At 43.0% G+C, this 22,904-nt stretch overlaps 1 protein-coding gene across 1 annotated transcript in view; it reads right to left on the bottom strand.

Moving 5' to 3' along the window:
- The window catches only part of myo1d (myosin 1D), a 140,307-nt gene extending 117,636 nt beyond the window's left edge, over positions 1 to 22,671 (bottom strand). The window contains exon 1 of the mRNA XM_061708988.1: positions 22,226 to 22,671. Within this exon, the coding sequence (XP_061564972.1) occupies positions 22,226 to 22,320 (95 nt within the window). The 5' untranslated portion in view covers positions 22,321 to 22,671. The remainder of the gene's footprint in view (positions 1 to 22,225) is intronic.
- Positions 22,672 to 22,904: the final 233 nt, after the last annotated feature.

The following is a 22,904-nucleotide window of genomic DNA, read 5'->3' as shown; positions in this document are numbered from 1 at the left end:
TGATCTTTTTTCCAGTTTTTTTACCCTGGGTTGTGGGGGCAGAAAATCCAAAGACACTACAAGTATACAGCTGCACACATTCACCTCAATTCACTCTTTTACACGTTTAAACGCACATGCGACCGTTAGCAGATGATAACACACACACACACGACTTAAACACAGTACAGACAACATGAAGACGGAGCAGCATGAGCCGCTGACTTTGTGGTCCCTGGCTTCGTTCATCAAAGTTGACACAAAACTGTCCTTCAGGAAGTAGACATGTCTGATGAAAGGCCCTCAGACCCTCTGCAGAAGTATAAAGTTGTTTGTCGTAAAGAAAAGCAACAAAACTTTAAGATGTCCAGATCGCCTCTGATGGTGACGTATTGTTATGGAGCTAGAACAGTCTCATAATTGACAAATGCACAGGACAAGTTTTACAAATGCGCAGACCGATTTGCAAATACACACACCGTTTCACAGATCATTCCGTGTTAAAAAAAAACCTATTTGTGGATCGAGGGACGTCATGGTAGTCTCAAAAGTCACACACAAATCCAGCGCAACTCACAGACAAAAAAACGTTTGTAAATCAGGTTATATTTGTGTGTGCATCAAAAATACATGTGTATATCTTTTCCTACACACGTGTGAATTGTTCTGTGCACGTGTGAAACTGTGTGTGTATTTGCAAATCGGTCTGTGCATTTGTAAAACTTGTCCTGTGCATTTGTGAATTATGAGACTGTTCTAGCTCCATATATTGTGGACTAGAATCAGGTTTTCAAGCACAACTAGTGTTGATATAATTGTTATATAGATTATGGATTGTTTGTTTTAGGGCTACATACACACACACACAAAGATAATATGTCTTTAAAGTTCCAGCAATGATGACAATAAAGCCTGATGAGATAATTCTGTGGAAGATATTGATTAAAAAACCCCTCATGAGCAGATTTGTAACAGATAAGAGGCTTTATAGATGATAAAAATCTCCAATGAACCACTGTGACGTCAACATTAGATTCAACATTGGAGCAATAAAGATTTGAGCTCAAAGACTGAGCCTGCATGCACTCAAAGAAATGATAAGCAACGCTCCGAGCCACCGAGCCGCCTCACCGCAAAAATCCCCGAATGTGAATCAAGGGGACCTATTATGAAAAACATGTTTTTTCTTGCTTTAACATATATAAAGTGTTTTTTTTTTATGTTATTTATATTGGTCTACAAGTATGATCTTTGCATGGGCTAAGTATTTAGCTTAGCTCCGGAGCACCGGGGCCACTCACCGGACCGGACCGTTGAGTGGCTCCGATGGCTCCAGTGTTACCTAACGGAGCCACTCACCCGTTAAGTAACACTGGAGCTCTATTAGTACCGTAATACATTTTTCTTCTGTCTGGTTTCAGATCTTCCAAGCACCTGAAGCTGTTCAACGACACCTTCAGAAGATGCACAGTCCTTCCTTGAGCCAGCAATAGTGCATACATGTTATTTATTTACAACTTATGTTATTTTATTTTTTTTAACAATAAAGTTGCCATTTGTGAACATTCCGTGTTGTGATTTCTTTACAGTTAACAGGATTCATTTGTCTTGTAACATAAGAAATGAAATGATGAGGAATCGGAGTAAATAACTGTGGTGTACCTGTTTAGAATTCAATTAAATCTTCCTGTTTGAATTAGTGTGAAGACGAGGTGACCCGTTCCCTCTTCAGGTGACTAAAGGCTGATTTATGGTTCCGCGTTACACCAACGCAGAGCCTACGGCGTAGGGTACGCGTCGATTTAACGCAGAACCGTAATTCAGGCTTAAGATCCGTTTACACCGTGTAACTGCATGCGAGCGTCCGACTATCACGTCGAGCTGCGTGACATCGGACGCTCTCTGTCCACACTGAAACCGTTAAACTCGCGGCCAGTTAGGACAGTCCAATAGAAAATAAAGCAATGGAATTGATTTTGTCGCTGGCGCTCGCTCGCATCGCTTATAGTGTTCGCAGCCGCTGCTCTTCTGGCGGGAGCGAGGCTTTGTGCCCTCCCCTGCTACACGTCAGTCAGGCAGCCAATCAGCACAGAGCCTCATGATCATAGCCTCCCCGCCCCTCAGAATTTATCATAGAAAAGGAGGTTAGAAGCGGTAAAAATAAAGACATGGCCCAGAGGCTGAATTTCTGATTTATGTAGAAAAAACAAGCTTTTGATTGTTTTTAAAGACATTCAAGGCCTGTTTAAAATATACATTAAATGCCATAATAGGTCCCCTTTAAAAGTGATGCAAAATACAGGCTATAATAGAAGCTTCCTTAAAGTCAATAGCAAGGGAATATTTGTCCAAACATTATTACTAACGGGAGTGTCGGTCTGTCATTGCGGTTCTCATTTTTCCACCCAGAAGCAAAACATGACCCATTACACAAACAAACCACAATCACATCCTTCAACACCGTCGCAGCTCTGAGGGAGCACAGCGAGGATGACAGAGCGGGTTTGGACCAGCGGACGCCCCACGGGAGCCTCCGTCTTCTCCCCACATCTGGGATTAGAAGAGGCTTCTTGTGAATGATGTTTGAGTCTATCCTACAAAAATTAACCGGGTGGGAGTGTGGACTGAAACGGGTTTCTGATCCATCTGCTCCGACTCATTTAGAGGGATTTAAATGACACACAGGACGGAGATTAGAGGACTTCATCTGCCATCATCGTCCCAGAGGTGCTATTTATAGGTGCATGGAAATCCCATCATGATTGGGTCGGTGACACTATCGGCCCGTCTTTTTGAGCATTCAGAGTCAACGTTTATACAGGAAGCTGAAAGTACTTTAACTTTGACTGCACATCCATCTGCCAGTGTAATAAGGCCCCTAATTTTACATCAACTCGCCTTGCCCCTTTCATCCTGCCGTCTGTCCAGCTGTGAGGGGAAGTGTGTCTAAACTGGTCTGACCTGAAGCTCTGTGATCTCCGTCCAAATCACTGCCAGCGAAAACGGAGAGACTCAGACCTCACAAAAGAGAGGGATGAGAAGGAGAAAGGCCCAGAGATGAAAGGGGCAGGAAAGATCAGCCTCAAGCAGGGGTCGGACACGTTCACATCCACTGATTAATCCGGACTTTCACTTCAATCTTGAGACTATAATCACTGTGACCACACTATCCCAGGGGAGTGCGTTTTATACCGTGGTGACACGGTAACAACATGGTAACAAGATGGTAACAACACGGTAACAACATGGTTAGACTTCACCAGGTCTAAGTCCAATGGTTTTAGTCCACACTTTGAGCTCGCGCCGGTTTCAAACAGATCAACTCCTGCAGGCGACAAAGGGCTCGAGGCAGAGAATGTGTCTTGAATAAGGTTTGATCCCCGGGTCCTTGCTGCGTCACAAACTAGAAGCCTTTCGTGCCTGAAACCCGTTATGACGGACTGATGGAAAGAGGGAAGGCTGGAACTACACATACATGTGGAACATTGGGAACTTTATATTACTGTAACTAGGGATGCCCCCGATACCATTTTAATTTGTGTACTTGCCAATACCGAGTACCGATACGATACTTCTACCACAAAGATAACTAGGCTAAAAATGCAATGAAAAATGCAAGGAATTGGAAGACAGGTTTTATTTGCAACAGATAAATTCAATAAAAATAAATAAAATTAGTAGAATAACTATTTTAAACAAAAAAATAATCTTTCTGTGTAAATAAAAAGTCTCCACACTGGCACTGTCTTCACATTTAAGAAAATATCAAACATATAACATGTCAATGAAACAATTGCACAGTCTCCAACAAAATATCAATTAACTATGAAGTACTGTCTCCAGCTTGGGGGGGGACAGTTTCAGGACACTGAAGAAAAAAGTTAATTTCGAGCCCTGTATTGGACTAAGCCTTTTTTGGGAACGTGAGAGGCTGTTGTGGTCTTGCAGTAGCATTAGCAAACTCCGTATGATCGGCTTTATGATGCGTCTTGAGATGTTTTATCAAGTTGCTGGTATTAAACGACGTATTCTCCTTTCCTCCTCTTGACACCTTAGCAGCACGTAGCTTGCAGTCTGCCTTGCTTCTGGCGTCGTCCCTTATTTTGAAATATGTCCACACTGCTAGCATCCCGCTTGCATTAATTGTCGCTATTTTGCCTGAAATGGCACTGCCAGTCTCACCAATGGGTATCTCTCTCTTCTCATCATCACGCTGACTGCGGCTCAACATCTCCCCCTAGAGTCACTAATCAGTAACAACAATGAAGTGGTATCGGTGCGTGGTATCGGAGAATTTTTGCGAGTATGAGTATGAGAGCAGTATCGGCCCCGATACCGATACCAGTATCGGTATCGGGGCATCCGTAACTGTAAATAATATTAATGGGAGCTGCCAGCAAGATGTCTCTTCCAGGGAAAGTCTTACTTATTTCAGCAATACAACGCCAGATCTCATTCTGCTTATGTTACAGCAGCTCCAGAGTGAAGGAATCACTGTTTTCAAGTAGCATGAACACAACATCTGGCACGCACCAAAAACCTTTTTTTTTTTAGATCATGGTAAAGCTTTTGAAACCCAAATACTCAAAACTGGACGCAGGATAGTAAGTCAGCTGGTTGGTTGAAGCATGGAAAGTCACGGCACAGCAGCTGGACCTGGACGGATCAGATTGTGGTTTTCCTCGGGTCTGCGGCCGCTTTGTCTATTTTTGAGGCGTAAAAAAACAAGATCAGTTCCCATGAACCAAAACTGCTAGTAAACACAGGATCTGTGGTGTGTTGAAAAGGTTTGCCAGCATGTTTCTCCTTTATATTTCACCATCCTGTGCAACAAAACAAGTAAACTGGCGCTTTGTTCCACCGTATAGACGATGTAAAAACGTAAAAGTGAAGATTTACACACAAAACCACATCAGCCAAATAACTGTCTGCTCTATAATACCAAGGAAACCCTAATACCCCACACATGCTGGCCTCCACACACACACACACACGCACTCCTCAGAAGTGAATTACAGAGCACGACCGCTGTCTCCAATCTTGTTTGGGTGGGTCTAGTTTATGGTTAACTCAGGGAGGAGCACAAGCAAATTACGACATTTTCCAACTAACAAACCCCGCCCCTTCTGCCCTGGGAAAAAAAGAGAGAGATGTTGAAGATTTTGCATTTTCTATGGGGGGAAAAAGGCATATCATAATGCTTCGTACCATGTTTTTAATCAGTTCACATGTTGTAGTACTTGTTGCGCGTGTGTGTGAGAGAGGGAGAGAGAAGAGAGAGAGAGAGAGCCGGCAGGAGGGTAACTGCAGGAATTATGAAGGGCAGGGAGATAATCTGTGCCTGTTCCACTTTTATTGCCGAGTTCATCAGCATCGCCGCTCTTGTTCGGAGTAACAGCAGAATTCTTTAGAGCTTATCTCGTTGATTGCGGTGCTTTGACTTTCAAAAGCTGTGTTTTTGTGAGCAGCTGCTGGCATAATGCTTTTATTCATCGCATCTGCAGGTCTGCAGTCAGTTCTGTTTTCAAAAGCTACTAGCAAAGCTTACTGGAAGAGAACTGCAGGGGAATCTGATATTTAAATAATCACACACACACACACACACACACACACACACACACACACACACACACACACACACACACACACACACACACACACACACACACACACACACACACACACACACACACACACACACACACACACACACACACACACACACACACACACACACACACACACACACACACACCTTTCCATGTGCGGTTATCACGCCTTCTCAACACACCCGTTCATTCAGTTTGAATACACAGGTGTGTCCAAACCTCGGCTGAAACTATATCGTTGAACTGAACACAAGGACTTTGGACTGATACTCAGAGAAACGCTTAATGTTAAACATTAGAACAACCATCTTACGCTACAGCATCACAACATCACAACAATTATTTTTTTCAGTGCTTCCATGACACGTCTATATTTAGATTTAGAGGCGTGTTATGTGACATCACGGATGATCTCATCCTGATCCGACTGTTCACGTGTCCTGGTATCTGTTGGTATTTGGAGATGAGAGACGTCAGCCGATCACGCTGCCTCCCGTTCAGCAGCTAGAACACCAACAGCCTTCACATCCACACAGATATTAGGAGCTGAAACAGTGTGGCTGCAAAAATCACAGATATTTCCAGGTGGATACATCCAGCTGTGTAATCTGATCAGGTCAACGACTGCAGACGTGCGTTTGTCTCGCAAATATCTACGTTATATTCTGAGAAATTCTGACGTATTGTTTTGTAATTATTCACAAACTCCCTGCAATTTTTGTCTTCCTCAAATAGCCCAAATACAAAGTCATGTGAATCCAACTACAGCTGGAGACACAGACAGTCACGGCTCGATCACATTAAGATAAACTGTGTTGTACTTCTGTCAAAGTACAAGTCTCAAAGCTGCTTCCCTGCAGTCCGTTACAGGGCTTTTCAAGCTTGATCTGTAACCGCTGCAACGTGAAGAGAGAGGTGAGAGTTATGGAGCGACATGTGGCCGTTTGTGGCAGATTAAATCTCAGAAACTCTTCGCACAGACAACACAAATACATGAGGGCCAAGGCATGATGAGTAAACGCACCGACACCGTGTTTGTGTGGGTGCAATGTTGACATCACTGCATGATTCAGGAGATTTAGAGCACAGGGAGGGACGTGTGACAGGTGTAAGCTGATGTTGTCAAAACAACTCTGAACTAAAGTGATGCCATCTTTAGATTTGGTTCAACTTGTTTTTATAAGCTCATCCCTGCCACTAATTTCAACACACACAGTAGAGATGAACGGCTCTGGGCAACAGCTCGCGCTCCTAACGGCCCAAACGACGGAGACACTGGAATTTGTGGAGCAGCAGTCTGTCTCAGACGCGTCAGTTTGGTTTACATCCTGGAAAGCCACCAGAGTTGAGTCAGGAGTGCTGCTCTCTCCCCTTTTCATGCGCGCTGTGACAGAGACCTTCACGGTCTGCAGCCAGCAGACATCTGGGCTCTGGATCAGGGGATTTTTCTCCTGCTCAGTGCTACACAGCAGTTCCCCGACTGTCTTCAAGTAGCCCATCAACACATGCACCCTCCCACTGTTTATTATCCTCATATGATGCCACGACTGTCTGGGAATGAATGATGTTATCAAGCCTGACAAATCCAAACAAGCCACGTGTTGAGATATGCAGGGTGAGATAAACCCCCACTAGGACACGGACAGTGATGCGTATGCCTCGTTTTTCCCTGCACGGTGCAAATAGCACAGATGACAAATGTCTTTGGGAACCCACAAAAGTGACAGACCGGCTAAGCGATGTCTACTAACTGAGCACACACATTCACTCACACACCAACTAAGAAGTGTACAGTATATCTTGATTAATAACATGCAGATAAATAGTTTTAGGAAGCCTGAAGCTGGATACATGCTGTAGCTGCAATAATATCTTTATCTTGTTCAAGATAAAATTCTGATCTACGCAGACAGAAACTGAACTTTCTCCAGCAGATTTATTTCACAGGGTAACAAAGACTTGATTTACAGCTGCAAACTTTGGAGCCATTTGTAAGCTTCAGTGTTACCGAGTCCTTGAGCCCACGCAGGAAAAGACAGAGTCCAACACTTGTCTTCAATTACTTTTGCCAACACAAATATTGCCTGAAACTCTCGTCTTCCAAACTGTATCCTTGAGCGATGCACGTCTGTGAAAACATTAAAGTCTAAATGGTCCAGCTCTTAGGCTCCAAATTTAAGTCACAAACATGCATGCAAAAGTGATCTCGTACACAGGTGGTGCCATTAGTCGGTTAATGGATCCAAAGATGAAAAAGATTATTTCAAACAGGTCTGATTTGAAAACCGTGCCATTAAACAACATCTAGAACTAGAGCTGGGTATCATCACTGACCTCCCGATACGATACAATTCCGATGCACTAGGTCCCAAGTCGATACGATTTCCGATACGATATCGATATTCTAGTTACAAAACCAATTTTGCTTTGGCAATGGAAGGGATTCTCAAGAAAAAAAAAAAAAAAAAAAAAAAAAAAATCGAGGGGCACGGTGGCACAGCTGGTAGTGCAGTCGTCTCACAGCAAGAAGGTCCTGGGTTCAATTCCTGCTGGGGACGCTGTGGGTGCTGAGTGCGTGTTAAAGTTCCCCCATGACTTCAGCGCCCAGACCCTGGGTGGGGTTGGTGAAAGGACCTTTCTGTGTGGAGTTTGCATGTTCTCTTGGGTTGCTAATGTGAGCTACCCTCACAAAAACATGCAACAGTCCTGGGCTATACATGCCCCCTCTGGCCAACCGGGGCGCCAGATGGGGTGGGGAGGATCTGGCCGGAAGCAGCGGCCTGCTCACTCCTCAAGTAAGGAGGAGACTTGAGCTCAGTGTAGGGCCCCCCCGGGGTTGGTAGAGGGAGCAATGCCCAGGACTGTCACTTAGGTAGGAGCACTGGGTGATAAAATGGGGAAAAAAAATTAGATAAAAAAAAAAATATATATATATATAATATACACACACACATATATATATGTGTGTGTGTATATATATAATATACACACACACATATATATATATATATATATATATATATATATATATATATATATATATATATATATATTTATTTTTTTTTAAATCGATACTTGGATTTATGTATAGATAATCGTTCCTACACATGTATATCGGTAAAATGTCGATATATCGATATTTTTAACCCACCCCTATCTAAAACACGCGGAAACTGAAATGCAGCGACCACACCTTCAAGTGCATCAGACCGAGGACAAACCAGACAATGAATCTGCTGTATCACTGGAAGACATCAGTGCTGCTACTGCGAGACCAAAGTAGGAGCAGAAGCAACCAACAAGATTAAAACAACTCCTCTGATGCTGCTCACCTGCTGCAAACTCAGAGGGGTGGAAAAAGCATTTCAGAAACACTATGCGCCTAATAATGTATATTTGTTTAATTTCACAAGATTACATCACCACCACTAACTAACTGGTGTACTACGTCCACTAGTTAAAATGTGAAATCACTAACAAAACAATGAAGGCTATGCAAAACTGAAAAAAGGGGTTATTTTTAGCCATTTTAACCCATGCTTACCATAATAGCATAAAAAAAAGATCAGACAACGGGTGCAGCGGAGAAAGCCTCACCGAAATCATTCGCATTAAACTGGATGACCGAGGTTAACACTGACACACAATTCATCGATGTAGGCAAGCTTTTCAGAACAAGAGGCAGATCACGACAGTTTAGCAGCTTCAGATGATGTGGCTGGAGGCTTGCCTCGAAGCTAAATCTGCTGTTTGTTTAAGCCTACTTCAAGTAACGTTATGTAGCACGAAGAAACAAATTACAAAATGCCCTAATTCCCGCGTATAATGGGGAAGAGAAAGAATGTGTGTTGCTGTGAAGACGATGCTCCTGAAAGTCCAGTCTAATGGAAATTAAAATTGGGGGGAAAAAAATACTTACAAAGATTTTTTGTGGCTCTAGTGGCCCTTTATTCAAGTTGCAGACAGGAAGGGGGTAGAGAGAGAATGGGGAAGACATGCAGCAAAGGTGCGCAGGCCGGGAGACGAACCTGCGACCGCTGCAGGACGATTGTAGCGTCAGTATATGAGCCGCTTGCTTAACCCACTGCGCCACCGAGCGGCCCAAAAAAAAAAAAAAAAAAAAAAAAAAAAAAAAAAAAAAAAACATTGTTGGCAGGTAACAGCTGATCAATTTTAACACCATTACTCTATAATAGGAGGTCTTTTTACTGTAAAAGTACAATACGTACACTTAACAAAAAGGCTATGAGCTCAGGTTTGTCAGTGCTTGGCAGAATTCCCCCAGATCATAACCCAGCACGCTCCCATACGTCTGGCAGGGCTGGACCCTGCGGTGGAAATGGGAGCCATGTGTAGATCACTTGGCTGCAGATCAGGTGGCTGCTTCTCCTGTTCTTTGTTGACAGCCCTCGACCACACCCCCTGTGTACACGCAAATAAGACATGCCAAACCAAGATCAAGCAGCCTGATTTCATTTCCAAATGTAGTGACAGGAGAAATAAAGGGAGGGGTGGTGGTGGGCTTCTGGGCCTGGCAGGAGAACTGATTCAGAACCTGCCTGCACTATGATACACTAGCCAGCAGCGGCTGATGTAATAGTCACTGTGGGCTTGGCTACGAAAAGGATGACTGAGTGGATTTGAAGAAACATAATGTTTTAAAGAAGAAGTGATCCAGTCCAACAGAACCAGACATTACTCAACCTGCTATTTCAGGGAAAGCATAAGGATTTCTATCTGAGAGGGCTTAAAGGACAGAAGGGAGGAGCACAAACCCAGACAGCTGGACAGCAGTCCAAGAGGAGGCAGAAAAGAGACATCAACATGTGGGACAGCGTTATTCACTACGCCGGAGCTGCACTTATCACTTAATCACTGCACTTATTTCAATGCCACAACAAATCTTAGCATTTGACTTACCAATAATCAACAACACTATACGGAATCTACTTGCTATTATGGAAGAATGTTGTCATCTTGGGTTTAGTTAAAGTCAGCTGGATTCATAATTAGTCTGAATGAATTTAAGAGTAACTGTTTGGTCTTTAAAGTGCGGTGAAAATGGCAGTGTTTACAGGCCTGGATGACGTTATTTGACCCACATGTGCAGCTGTGACCTGTGTATTTGCTCACATGCAATGTGAACAGACTTCCTCAGAGTCACTTTACATGCAACGCTGGTTAAAAGTCATAAATACTTTTATTTCTCCAACTCAAATAGGAACAGATCGGAAACACAAAACAAATGAACACTGAATATAAGTTTCTACAGACAAACCCCAAAGAATCGGATGCAAGACAAGTTGGTCCGAATCGGACGATATTGATACTGATGTTGGATTAATTGTATCAGCAGGCCGGAATATAAATAAAACAACAAAAGAAAACCAAATCAATGTTACAATATTGTAAATGTTTTTTAGTTCAAAAAGTATGTAACGTACCACAGTCTACCTGAAAATGCCAAGGTATATATTGTTTTGCTTATGTCACCAATAACTAAGAGATTCAACCTCTCTTGGCACGTTAATTAGGAGATTAATCAGTGTAGCTCTAATCTAGGCTAATGTTTCATTCTTCGAGGCGCAGTAATCACTGAAGTTCACATCTTTTCAAAAGATGTTTTATTGTCTCTAGGCGACGGAGGTGGTGAGGTGGTGAAATTTTTTTTTTTTTTTTTTTTTTTTTTTTTTTTTTGAATTGTATAGAATCTTATCGGAAATCATATCGACTTGGGACCTAGTGTATCGGAATCGTATCGTAAGGTCAGTGATGATACCCAGCTCTAAACCTTACCTTATTGAGATATGTTTGCAAAGGCCTTTTTTTTTTTACTTGATCTACAAAGCACCTATGCAATAAGGTTAATAAAAATAAAAATCGAGCAGTTGTTCAAAAGCAAAATTTTGACTCTGATTGTCCCTTGATCACTATCCTCCAGTGCACATTTGACTAAGTTAGCAAATTAAAATACTTTGATATATCACAATATTACATTAGGTATCGTGATACGTATCGTATTGCAACACATGTATTGGGATACGTATCGTATCGTGATGCTCTTGCCATTATTCCGCCCTACAAGGGAGTCCACCCACATCCACCATGAAGCTGGTCGTCCTGTTAGGGACGAGTGTTGCAAATTAGCATTCGCTATAAACACTATGCACTAGGCATCAGATAGCCATTTATGTCTGTCTATGTTTTCTGTATCTGTCCCTTCCAAATAAACAAATGAAATGAAATAAAAAGTACATCTTCAGCAACTGGAAACTTTTGTCAAAAGAAAATAAATCTTAACTTTAAAAGGTAATCAGTAATTTGTGTAAAAGTTTGCATATCAAAGCTGCACTTAATAAATTTGTCCTTAAAAGTCAATAACTATCAAAAATACAATTTGTCATAATGCATGATGGGGTAACGTTGGGAAAGCTTCAAAAGTAGCCTTTCAAAACCCACAAACCTGCAGTCACACCCAGTTTCACTCAGCCAAAAAAAAAAAGTTTAATTTTCAAAACTGAAAAGCACAGAAGAGCACAGAAACTACCCATGATAATGCTGAAGAAACAGAAGAAACATGGGAAATGGGGTGCACTGAGGAGTAAAAGTAGAGTGATTCTGTGTATGTTGTCTCTTTAAGGCCGTAAAGTGATTCAACCTGCTGGCTGTGAAAGTGAGTAAGCTCCTCCACTGCTGCCGCAGCCCACGGCTCGGCTCCAACAGGTGGACCGGGGAACAATACGAGCCTGAAGGAAGCGGGGAATGACGTCACAGCAGCCCAGGACAGACAAAACACACACAAAGAAAAAGACACAAAGGCAGTAAACCTTAAATGAACCTCAATGTGAGGCCATATGAGTCCCGAGCATTAAACGGGGATTCCCAAACACAATGCAACCTAAGTGTTTTCCTGAAAAATTAATTCCTTCAGTGAATCATGCTCAGATAGGAGATGAGTTCAATGCAGCGTGTGTGCATGTGCTTGTGAACAAGGCTAACGGGGAAGTTTTGTCTGGGTGTAATGTTGCAGACCGATGATGCGGTTCCTTGGCAAATCATGAGTCAAACAGTTTACATGTGACGCATGATAACATTCAGCCCTGTGTGAAACCTCTGCGGAATAAATAAAAATAGTCACATTTCTTAATTTGCAGGAAACAGAGAATTATACAACCAGGCTTCTATTTAAACTGTGTTAAAGACTGGAAGCTTCTTAAAGACGTCCTGCACAGTCTGGGAAGGACTCCTTTCCCAATGCGCTTCCAGCATGAGTCACAACGGACAAAAATAATCCTTTTTGGTGCAGAAGATAAACAAACCCTCAACTATTTCTGTGTTCTTACTAGAAAATACAACCCTTTTCTCTACACAGCCTTCCAAAAAGGCAAACAATACTCAGACTATCTGTACTTGATTAGTGAAACTGTCTGCTGAGAGCTGAAATTGTTTTTGGCTGAATTTCAGGAGCGATTTTCCAAACGGGGATATTGTCCCTCATCTGTGATACTGGAGCATCCAGTATAAACTTGGTAAAGTACAGAGGAAGGTAAATATGTAGAAAACTGATTTAAAAAGATACATTTTATGATCAAAAGCTCCACAGGAACTTCTACATGAACACTTTGATCTCAAGCAGATGGTAAAACTATCTGGAAATGAGTGATCTGTGCTGCTGTGCATGACTAGACTGCACGGCGTTGCTTGTGGTTGGAATCCAGCGCCCAGCTCTGGCAGGTGAGGCAGACGCAGACATCACGCATTCAAAACAGGAATCCAGCGTTTTCAACCCAGGTGAGCACATGACACAGGCATGTTGGAGATGTAGAAAAGCAACCATCAAAATGTTTGGGACAGCAAGTTAGTCCAACACTTAACAATTAAACTTGACTGAGCATGCCCAGTTCTACAAGTCTAAGAGGCTAAGACTGAAGCTTCAAAAAAAGACAGCTTGCAGCCTTTGCCATCTTTCACTGGTATTTACAACAACAACAACAACAACAAAAAAACGTCATGAATCCAAAAAGACCAAGAACTGGAAGATCAGCCAGCCGTCCTGACAGCGGAGGCTTTGGAAAGTCCACCTGAGCTAAAAAATGAATAATACCAAGCTTGAGATATTTGTCCAAAAGTGAATTTGTTTCATAGCAGACACAAATTGTTGAAAGCCAATCCCAATGATGAGTTTCCAACAGACAGGTGATACCAGCTTGTCCGTCCTCAGTTTGCTTTGTTTTTTTGTTTAAGTTTTTATTTTTACCTGATGCACCATTTTCATTTGCAAAAATAACAAATACAGCAGTTTACTTAAAGATCAGTGACTGTAAAAGATCATGTTTGCCTTCTTCTCCAGTCCGTCTCAGCTTTGAAAACCTATCCAGAACCTGTGAGAGACAGGAAGATGGCGATGAAGGGATGGGAACTCCGGGATGATGAAGTGTTCCACAAAATACCCATGTCATTTTTGAGCAATCTGATTAAATGTTCAATTAAAGAGCCTGTCATCGATTATACGTTTATCTGCAGGGATATGATAATAATTTCGCTCCAGTCTCATATTTCAGCATGAGACTACGTGTGACGGAACAGACATTTCAGCTCTGACTCACCCTCCTGTAACAGTTTTAGTCCACTTAGAAAACCAGAGGCACATTCTACATCAAGACGGTATGCATCACACATGCCAACATGATAGTGAGGAGTCAGAGGAAACTGTGCATGGTAGCAGCCTCATGTAAAGCAGTGGCACTCACACAGAGACTACAGAGAGCTCTTGGAAGGACTGAACGCCTGTGCTGAACGGCCTGCTCCTGACCCCGCCTGCCAACTCGCTCCGTCCACAAATGAGACGTCTCTGAGAGCTGGTGAACCTATTTTAGTGAGGAATAGAGCTACACAAGCACAGCCCCTGTTTATGTAGGGATGGTAATGTGTTTCAGATTACAGGCGGTACTATGGAAATTCTTGTGGCGAGACTGGACTTTTCACTGCTGGATTGCAGGGGAGCAGGCCTACCAGGCATTTCTCAAAGAGCCCTCTATGAATCTGCGAGCTCCAGGGGGAGACTTTTTCCTCACGACTAGCAGAGACATCTCCCAGCGGGAACTGGAGAAACAACTTGCACGAGGAGTTCTCAGACAGTTCAACTTCTCCGACATAAAAAGAAACACAAGTTAATGCCACAATGTGCCTGCAATCTGCTTCACATCCCGCATCTCTGAATCTATGACTGAAACCAACTCCACCGCTGCTGGTCTTGGCAAGAGCTCTGCACGAATGAGCAGGAAGTGAATAAGAGAAAGGCCTATCTCTCCATTGATCTAGAAATATTTCTCTCCCAGTTACTGACCGCTGGAAGGAGGAGAAAAACTTTAATAAGTGGGTTGGGACTAAATATTCTTAGGAGGCCTCCGCTACGCACCATTACCATTTCATCTTTGCTGCAGGCTACAAACGTGTCAGCCGCCACTGCGTGTTTTGCACATGGACGTTTAGTTTTATTGGAAAAGAATGGGTAATAAAAGACAGAAAGAAATTACAGGATATTGCTTAAGAATAAACACTGGATGCGATATGTTTCAATGTGAGGTGGCGATAGACACCAGTCTTATTTAGAGACCCCCTCACCTGAGGAGGAGACCTTTAACCTTGGGTTCTCCTCCCTGGAACTCCTCATGCTACGAGACTGGTTTATCTACTTTGAAGGATTAAAAGGAGTTTGAGTTGGGTTTCTCTTTCTTCGCCACACCCTTCCTGCTCTACCTGCAGTTCTAGCAGTCAAAACTGGTCAACCATTGTTCCTTTGACATCCCGGGATCGCTTGCTGAGTAACTTTCAGGTCACACACTGAAAATACCTCAGATACAGTGACAACCTTAACGTGGCTGGGCCAGAACAGCCACATATCCAACTGTTGAAGAGCTTTGTCTATGCTACTTGGGATGAAAACTGCTCTTTTGAAACTCACAAATATGCAAGAGTCACAACCGAGTTGGTAATCGGCTGCAGGAAACAATGAAATGTGAGGAGCAAATGCAGGGGAAATGCCAGCTTTCCTGCTCCGCTGGCCTGCTCCACATTATTGGAGACTTCCTGTTGAAGTCCTCTTTAACTCCTCGTAGACGGGTTCAAGGGTCAAATCACTCAGAGCAGCTCACACCGTCGACAAACAGGAGCCCCTGGGTTCATCTTTCACCCCAACATACTTCACAGTTGGCAGTTACAAATGCATTACCTCAGACTTTTTTATTAAAATAAAGTTATTCTGAACACATCTGGCCAATCCGTGACCGATTATGAACTAGTTTAAAACAGAGGGCCATGCCCTGTCCGATTGTCATCTTGTCACCAGCTTAATTTCCATTTATTTACCGTATGTTAAAATGAATACATTAAAATAAAAAGTAACTGAAATCTCCCATGATCCATATTTACGAGGACCCGGCCGTTTTAAGTGCATTTCTTTTCCCCTCCTGGATTCCAAGCAGCAGACTAAACAACGCTGCCTTATTTGGGATGTTTCCCTGGATGCCAGCTCCTCGGCGTGCTGAGAACCTTTGCTCAGCGCTGGTACTCTTTATAGTTTCCACTGACTGCTCTGTTTTCCTTCTACAGCAGGTGGCTTCCCCAAGTCTTGGCCATTAAACTTTCACTTCATTCCTTTTCTCACACAGCTGAGTTATAATTATTTTACCCGCATTTGTCTTAAATCTGAAGAAGCTCTTGGGGATAAACCGGTCTGATGTTAGTATCACTCCAAATATTGGCTAAATAACCAGGTTGGGTATGGATAATGGGACAGATCCATGAGTCCGTATCTTTTCAGTTCAGTGAGTGGTTTGGGTTTTTCTTTAACGTCCTAAATCAACTGGTTTTCAGCAATAAAATCTGTTTTGATCTCTGCGTCACAACAACAGGCAAACATGACGTGCTTAAGCTGCAACACACACACCTTTGTCATTTCCTGTGTCTTTGAGCATGTTTAACTCCAGCATTGCAAACGTCCATTATGTCAGTATAACATCAGCTCTATTATATTTGTGTTTGACCAATATTGTGACTTAGTTCAGATCACATTTTATAATAAATTAACAACAACTCCGTACATTTATACAGGATCTATGCTTCAAAAAGGGCTGGAAATGTAAGTGTTAGAAGTGGACCACTTGCTTCCAGGTGTTTTTGGACTCGTCCAAATTGTTGCAACAATGAATTCTCATCTTAGACATCGTTGTAAGTTTACATAAAGAGATGCACTTTGTTTCAGGACTTTATTTAACTCTACTTAACTTTATTGGTCAGGTTCCACTGTAGACGACTGTAAGAAGACCGCTTCCAGCTATGTGTCAGGCAATGGGAACACAGCGACGTAGCTGGAATAGCACTGAAATATACACAATATGGACAGCGGCACATCCAGCATGTGCATGGGGCACCCTGAGAGACAGCTTGCAGAATTCTGACCAAGCGGGACACATCATCTTGTTGTCAGGAGGTTTTTTGTTCAGCAATATTCTTCTTTATTATTTTGAAGTTATTACAAACTGCTTGCAGGCATGATGGGTGTGAGGCCAAAGTAAAAGTACCCTGGACAAGACAAATGGGTGAGAATGATCATCTGCGTAAGTATTGGTTAATATCTGAAGCTCAGGTACCAGTGAGGAAACAGGACTGATCTCTAGGAGTAATCTAGGAAAGTAATGGCTGAGAGTGCCGTTTGATGAGGGGCATATCTTAACAGTGTAAAACCCTCTCCTATTTAAACATGAACACATCTTCTCATTCTAAATACATTTTTTTTTATTCATCCATCCATCTCAGCTTATTCTTATTATTAGGACCCCAGCTTTCTTTGGGCAAAAGACATGAGTCATTTCGATTAAAATATCAGATCATTCATGTACATAAACATGGTTTTTAATCTGCCGACAAAATTCCCCCAAAACCCAACAGAGATTTGACATGAACTTTTGTCCAACCAGCTCTGACTGTTCAGAAGGACCGGGCATCTGCTGCGCACTATTTTGAGAAAGGGAGGCTTCATGGAAAAGGCCACATAGTTCAGCTTCTAGTTAAAAGTACATATCAACTTGAGCAACCTTGTCTGGCCACAAGCAATCTTTTTCAAATTGTGCTTTACATGTTTCCACAGGGGGACGTGACAAGCAACCCAGCAGGGCCGACATCTGACGGCGGCAGAAATCCCCAGCATAGCTGTGTAATTCAGCCGACGGCTCATCAAAGCAGTCCCTTCTTAAGGGCTGGCACACACTAGCGTTCTGACACACTTCAAGTGAAAACCGATAATAAAGGGAGAGTTTTACAAAAGTTCTGATAAAGTGAGCAATGTTGCATGCTTGTTAAAGAGCACATTAGTCTCCCAGTACTGGAAAAGGCTGTTCAAATACATCACTTTTGTTAAGGGAGCTGAACTTGGATGTGCAGCAGTAAATCTCACTTCACGAACGCACCATAAAATACACCCAACAGATGTGCTCCAGCCCGCTTGTTTTGGACGGCTCACCGGGACAAACGCAGACCATCGGATGCCCTCTGCATCCGTCCCTGAAGTGGTCCACTCCCACTCAGGCAAACACACCCGCACTTGGCTGCATGAGCACGCATGCAAACACACACACACGCACACACACACACACACACACGCTCAAACTACTGGGAAAAAGAGCAAAAAGGAAGCCCTCCTGGCCGGTCACACCCTCTACAAATAACAATCTGCACACGCCATCTCCGGACCGAGCCGTCTCACTGGAGGGAAAACAAACAGACAGAAAATAGGGGAGAGTCTGGGGGAAAGGAGGCCTGGTGCTGTCTGGTTGCTCCAAGATCCCCCCGTCTGGCTGCCAGAGCTACCGTTTACACGACTGCAGCTGATTTCATTTAAAAAGCATGTCTTTTTTTAAAAGGAGCTAATCAAAACAGCTATGTCCTCTATAAAACACCTTTACTTTTACAACTGGCACACCCTGCCCAGACTTCAGTTTCGCACATGCACAGTCGAGCTAAAGAGCTCGACCCATGAGAATGTGGCTTCAGGCGATGTGGAAAGGTGGGAAGAAGCTGTGGGACAGTATAACACACAAGTAGAAGAGTAGGTGAGAGTCGGACGAGGGATTTGGCAGTCACATGAAAACCAAATGAAATGTTTCTGCTTCCCAGACTGGAAGGAGCTCGGTGAAAGTGAGGCTGCTGAAGTGACAGCATTGCCTGGAAGACGATAAGGCCTGCAGAATGTAAGATCTGAAACTTTCCATGGGATTTATTAGGAATACATACGAATGACCAGTACCACGGGGTTTAATATCACTGAGGTGGAAATGTGCAAATATTCAGGTTATAGTAAACTGGAAACAGAAATGTAAAAGGAAAAAACATACATGGCACCTTTCATCATGCTGTTTTTATCCATTTAACCAAATTTCCAGTAATTTTACCACAAATTTTCAATTAACACAATACATCTGGAAATGTCACATCTGGCAGCTTGTGGGGATCCCTCGACCACTTCATACAGATAAACACTTTAGTTTATTTATTGTATTTTCTCAAGTTGGCTCAATTTAGCATCTTTGCTTCTGTCTGTCAAGAATCATCCTTCAGTCATCAGCCCTGTTTGATGCTCGTTCGGTCCGGCTACGCACGTCACCCCAGACGGCAACCTTGAATGACACGCGCCGTAATGTTTTCGCCCAATTCTCGCCGTACTGCCGTCAGAGGTCTCCAAGGACATTCAATAGAAACAAAGTTTCACAAATGAAGCTCTGCCAACCAGATGATATTCAAGCCTGGATTTATGAGCTGCTGATCACTTTACTAAAGAGAAAACCGTCTATAAAAGCAGGATGGGAGAAGACGTTTAACAGAGCCAATTTTCTTTTTCCCCTAATAGTGAAAAGCCCAGTGGAGTGATTAATATATATATAATCACTCAATAATCACTAGCTCAATTCTTTGAAAGTTGAAGCAGACATGGTTCGCTTCAATGTTCAGCCTCAAACTCTGACAAGCTGGTTCATGATCCAGAAACATGTGACCCTGAACAGGATGAACAAATCATAATAAAAATAACAATAATAATAATAATAATAATAATAATGTGGCTGTGCAACAATAACAATGACAGCAAACATGTTTGAAGCAGAACCAGAGTTTGGTGAGAGTGAAAGCCCTTACAAACATTGGAGCAGCAAACTTAACTTTTTTTAGGTATCCAGGTAAGCTCAAGTGCCATGATGCCCCACTTCTTAACAACTGGTTTCTATCATCACCCCACTCTTAGGAGCGCAGGAACATTCAAGTGCCAAGATTCTCCCTGAGCTCGGTTCGGGTGCCCAAAAACTGAACATCGGCATCACATAATCCACCAGGAAGTACCTTTGAGCCCCATTCCTTACGGGCAGCATGGTCAACTCATTCAAAACCAGTCCAGTGGAGCACAAACACTGAGCCCACATCACCTCTGACCTCAAAACATAAGAAAGAACCTTGGATGCTGTCTTTGCTTATAAAACAATCATTTGTAGCTGATAAAACCAAAGCAATAAACATTTTACACTTATGTCAGTAAGACGCCCTAAACCAGTGGTTCTCAAATGAGGGTACGCGTACCCCTGGGGGTACGTGAAGGCACTCCAGGGGGTACCTGAGATTTTAAAATATACATATATTTAAAAATTAGCATCCATGCAAAAATCCTTTAAAAATAAATATTTCATAAATAATTGAGGAAAATATAAGTCTAAATTCATAAAATTAATTTTATCTTCAGGAGTAGGCTATTCAACTTATTATCCTAAAACCGCAGAGTATCCCCCACACCAGGATGTTCCACCTAACCTGTCAAATGCCACCTGGCTTCACCTGTCAATCACTTGGACCAACGATGGAGTCGTGGTTGAAGCATAGCAGCAATATTTTTATGTTTAATAAATCAGTTACTGATGGCACAGTGCTCTGTCTTAGGTATTTTTTTTACAACCAAAAGTGCTTTGCGCTGGTTAGGGGGTACTTGGCTGAAAAAAATATTTCACAGGGAGTACATCACGGAAAAAAGGTTGAGGAACACTGCCATAATCCACCAGGAAGTACCTTTGAGCCCCAGTCCTTACCGGCAGCATGGTCAACTCATTTAAAACCAGTCCAGTGGAGCACAAACACTGAGCCCACATCACCTCTGACCTCAAAACATAAGAAAGAACCCTGGATGCTGCCATTGCTTATAAAACAATCATTTGTAGCTGATAAAACCAAAGCAATAAACATTTTACACTTCTGTCGGTAAGACGCCCAATCCTGTTCCTCGAGAGCCCCTATCCAGCATGTTTTAGATGTTTCCCTGCTTAAGCACATCGTGATAAAAGTAGCTGTTTCAACAACAGAACTGTCCAGACCTTGATGACAAGCTAATGATGACGAGTAATTAGAATCAGGTGTGAGGAAGCAGGGAAACATCTAAAACATGCTGGATAGGGGCTCTCGAGGACCAGGATTGGGCACGCCTGCCCTAAACGATGCAGGTCTTGCCCTGCATCGTAAAAGCAGCAGGCTGCGTGGCTGCAGGGTCAGCTTCCACTCATCACGGGTGGCAGGGGGGCGTGGGGACCCTCGGGACCCTGACCCCGGGCCACGACCCACGCTGCTCGGCCATCCACGGGGCGTGTTGGACGTAGGGTTGCCACCTTTCAGAAATAGATATAAGGGACGCCCTGATTTCAGCAGCGCAGGATCCAAAAGAAAAAAGCCCCCAAACTTCTAAACTGAATAAAAATGTGTTTATTTTTATATAACATTTTTTATATAAAAAAACAAAATGCTTTGATTTCAAGTTTAACGTGCTTTAATAGCATTGAACTTGCATGACTGTACAGACAGGCAACCATACTAGCAACTGAAATAGCCTCCTATGCTACTGTATGTCCACATCAGCCCAAATGTATAATATAGCCTACAGGTGAAGAATATGGTGTAAAAGTTAATTTATTTCAATAATTCAACTAGAATATGGTGTAAAAGTTAATTTATTTCAATAATTCAACTAGAATATGGTGTAAAAGTTAATTTATTTCAATAATTCAACTAGAATATGGTGTAAAGGTTAATTTATTTCAATAATTCAACTAGAATATGGTGTAAAAGTTAATTTATTTCAATAATTCAACTAGACTATGGTGTAAAAGTTAATTTATTTCAATAATTCAACTAGAATATGGTGTAAAAGTTAATGAAAATACGGTACAAATCGCGTCCCGTATTAGTTCAATACGGGACGCAACATTTTTTTCCTCAAATAAAGGACAATTCCGTATTTTACGGGACGGGTGGCAACCCTAGTTGGACGCCCAGACTCTGACAACACAGCTGGCTGAACCCTCTGGGCAGGAGGCAGCAGTGTTGGGTGGAGTCTCCCACACGTTTCCCCCCGTGGATGGAAACCGTCTGCTCTGGTCGGGAGGAATGCTGAACAAACGGGCTCATTGTTCCTGCACAGCCCAACACAGGTGAGCGGCAGCTCGGGAGTGTTGAGTAACCACCAGTCCGTCCTGGATAAGATGTCATTAAGCCTCCCCGCTAAGTGCCCGTTAAACACCTCAGCGGTTCTCCGCAGGTGAGTGACGCCTGCTTACCTGAGCTTCAGGTTGGCCATGAAGTCCTCCAGAGACACGGTGTCCAGAAGCACAAAATCTGCCTTTCCAAACTCCAGGCTCTCGTGTTCTGCCATGCTGTTGCCGTTTCACTTTATTTCACCGAAGCTCGAGTAAAAACAATAAAAATGAAATGAAATAAAATAAAATGTTTCAGGGAATTGCTTTGAAGTGCCGACACATTGGCACCTCTCCCTTCAAACAGCGACGGTGTGCATTTGGATTTTTCTGCCGGTTCAAATTGTAATTTCTGTCATTTTTAATTAAGGTCGAGTTATTTTTTATTTTTTTTTGTAATTAAAACAAGTCGTGTGAGTATTTTACTATCCCTTAGCAGCAACGAGTTTGTGTTTCAAAGAACAAACGATCCCGAAAAGTCCTCATATCCATCCAGAGTTTAGTGTCCCGGACCAAAGTGGCTGCTGGTCCCGTTACACTGGCAGCGAGCTGCGGGCGAGACCTGCCTTTTTCCGGGAGTCTCCCTTCAGCCAATGGGAGGGGAGGCTCCTCCCCAGGACACGCCCCGTGTCTCCCGTCAGCCAATGGGAGGGGAGTCTCCTCCCCAGGCCACGCCCCCACCGGGAGGAGGCGTGGCTCGGTTCGGGCTGAGTGGAAGTTGAAAAGCAGCGCAAATATTTCTCAAGACCACTGCTCTGCTCCA

Source organism: Cololabis saira, chromosome 19 (genome assembly GCF_033807715.1).
Source record: "Cololabis saira isolate AMF1-May2022 chromosome 19, fColSai1.1, whole genome shotgun sequence".
Lineage (NCBI taxonomy): Eukaryota > Metazoa > Chordata > Actinopteri > Beloniformes > Belonidae > Cololabis > Cololabis saira.
The sequence above is the reverse complement of the archived record's forward strand: the minus strand, read 5'-3'. Positions and strand labels throughout refer to the sequence as shown.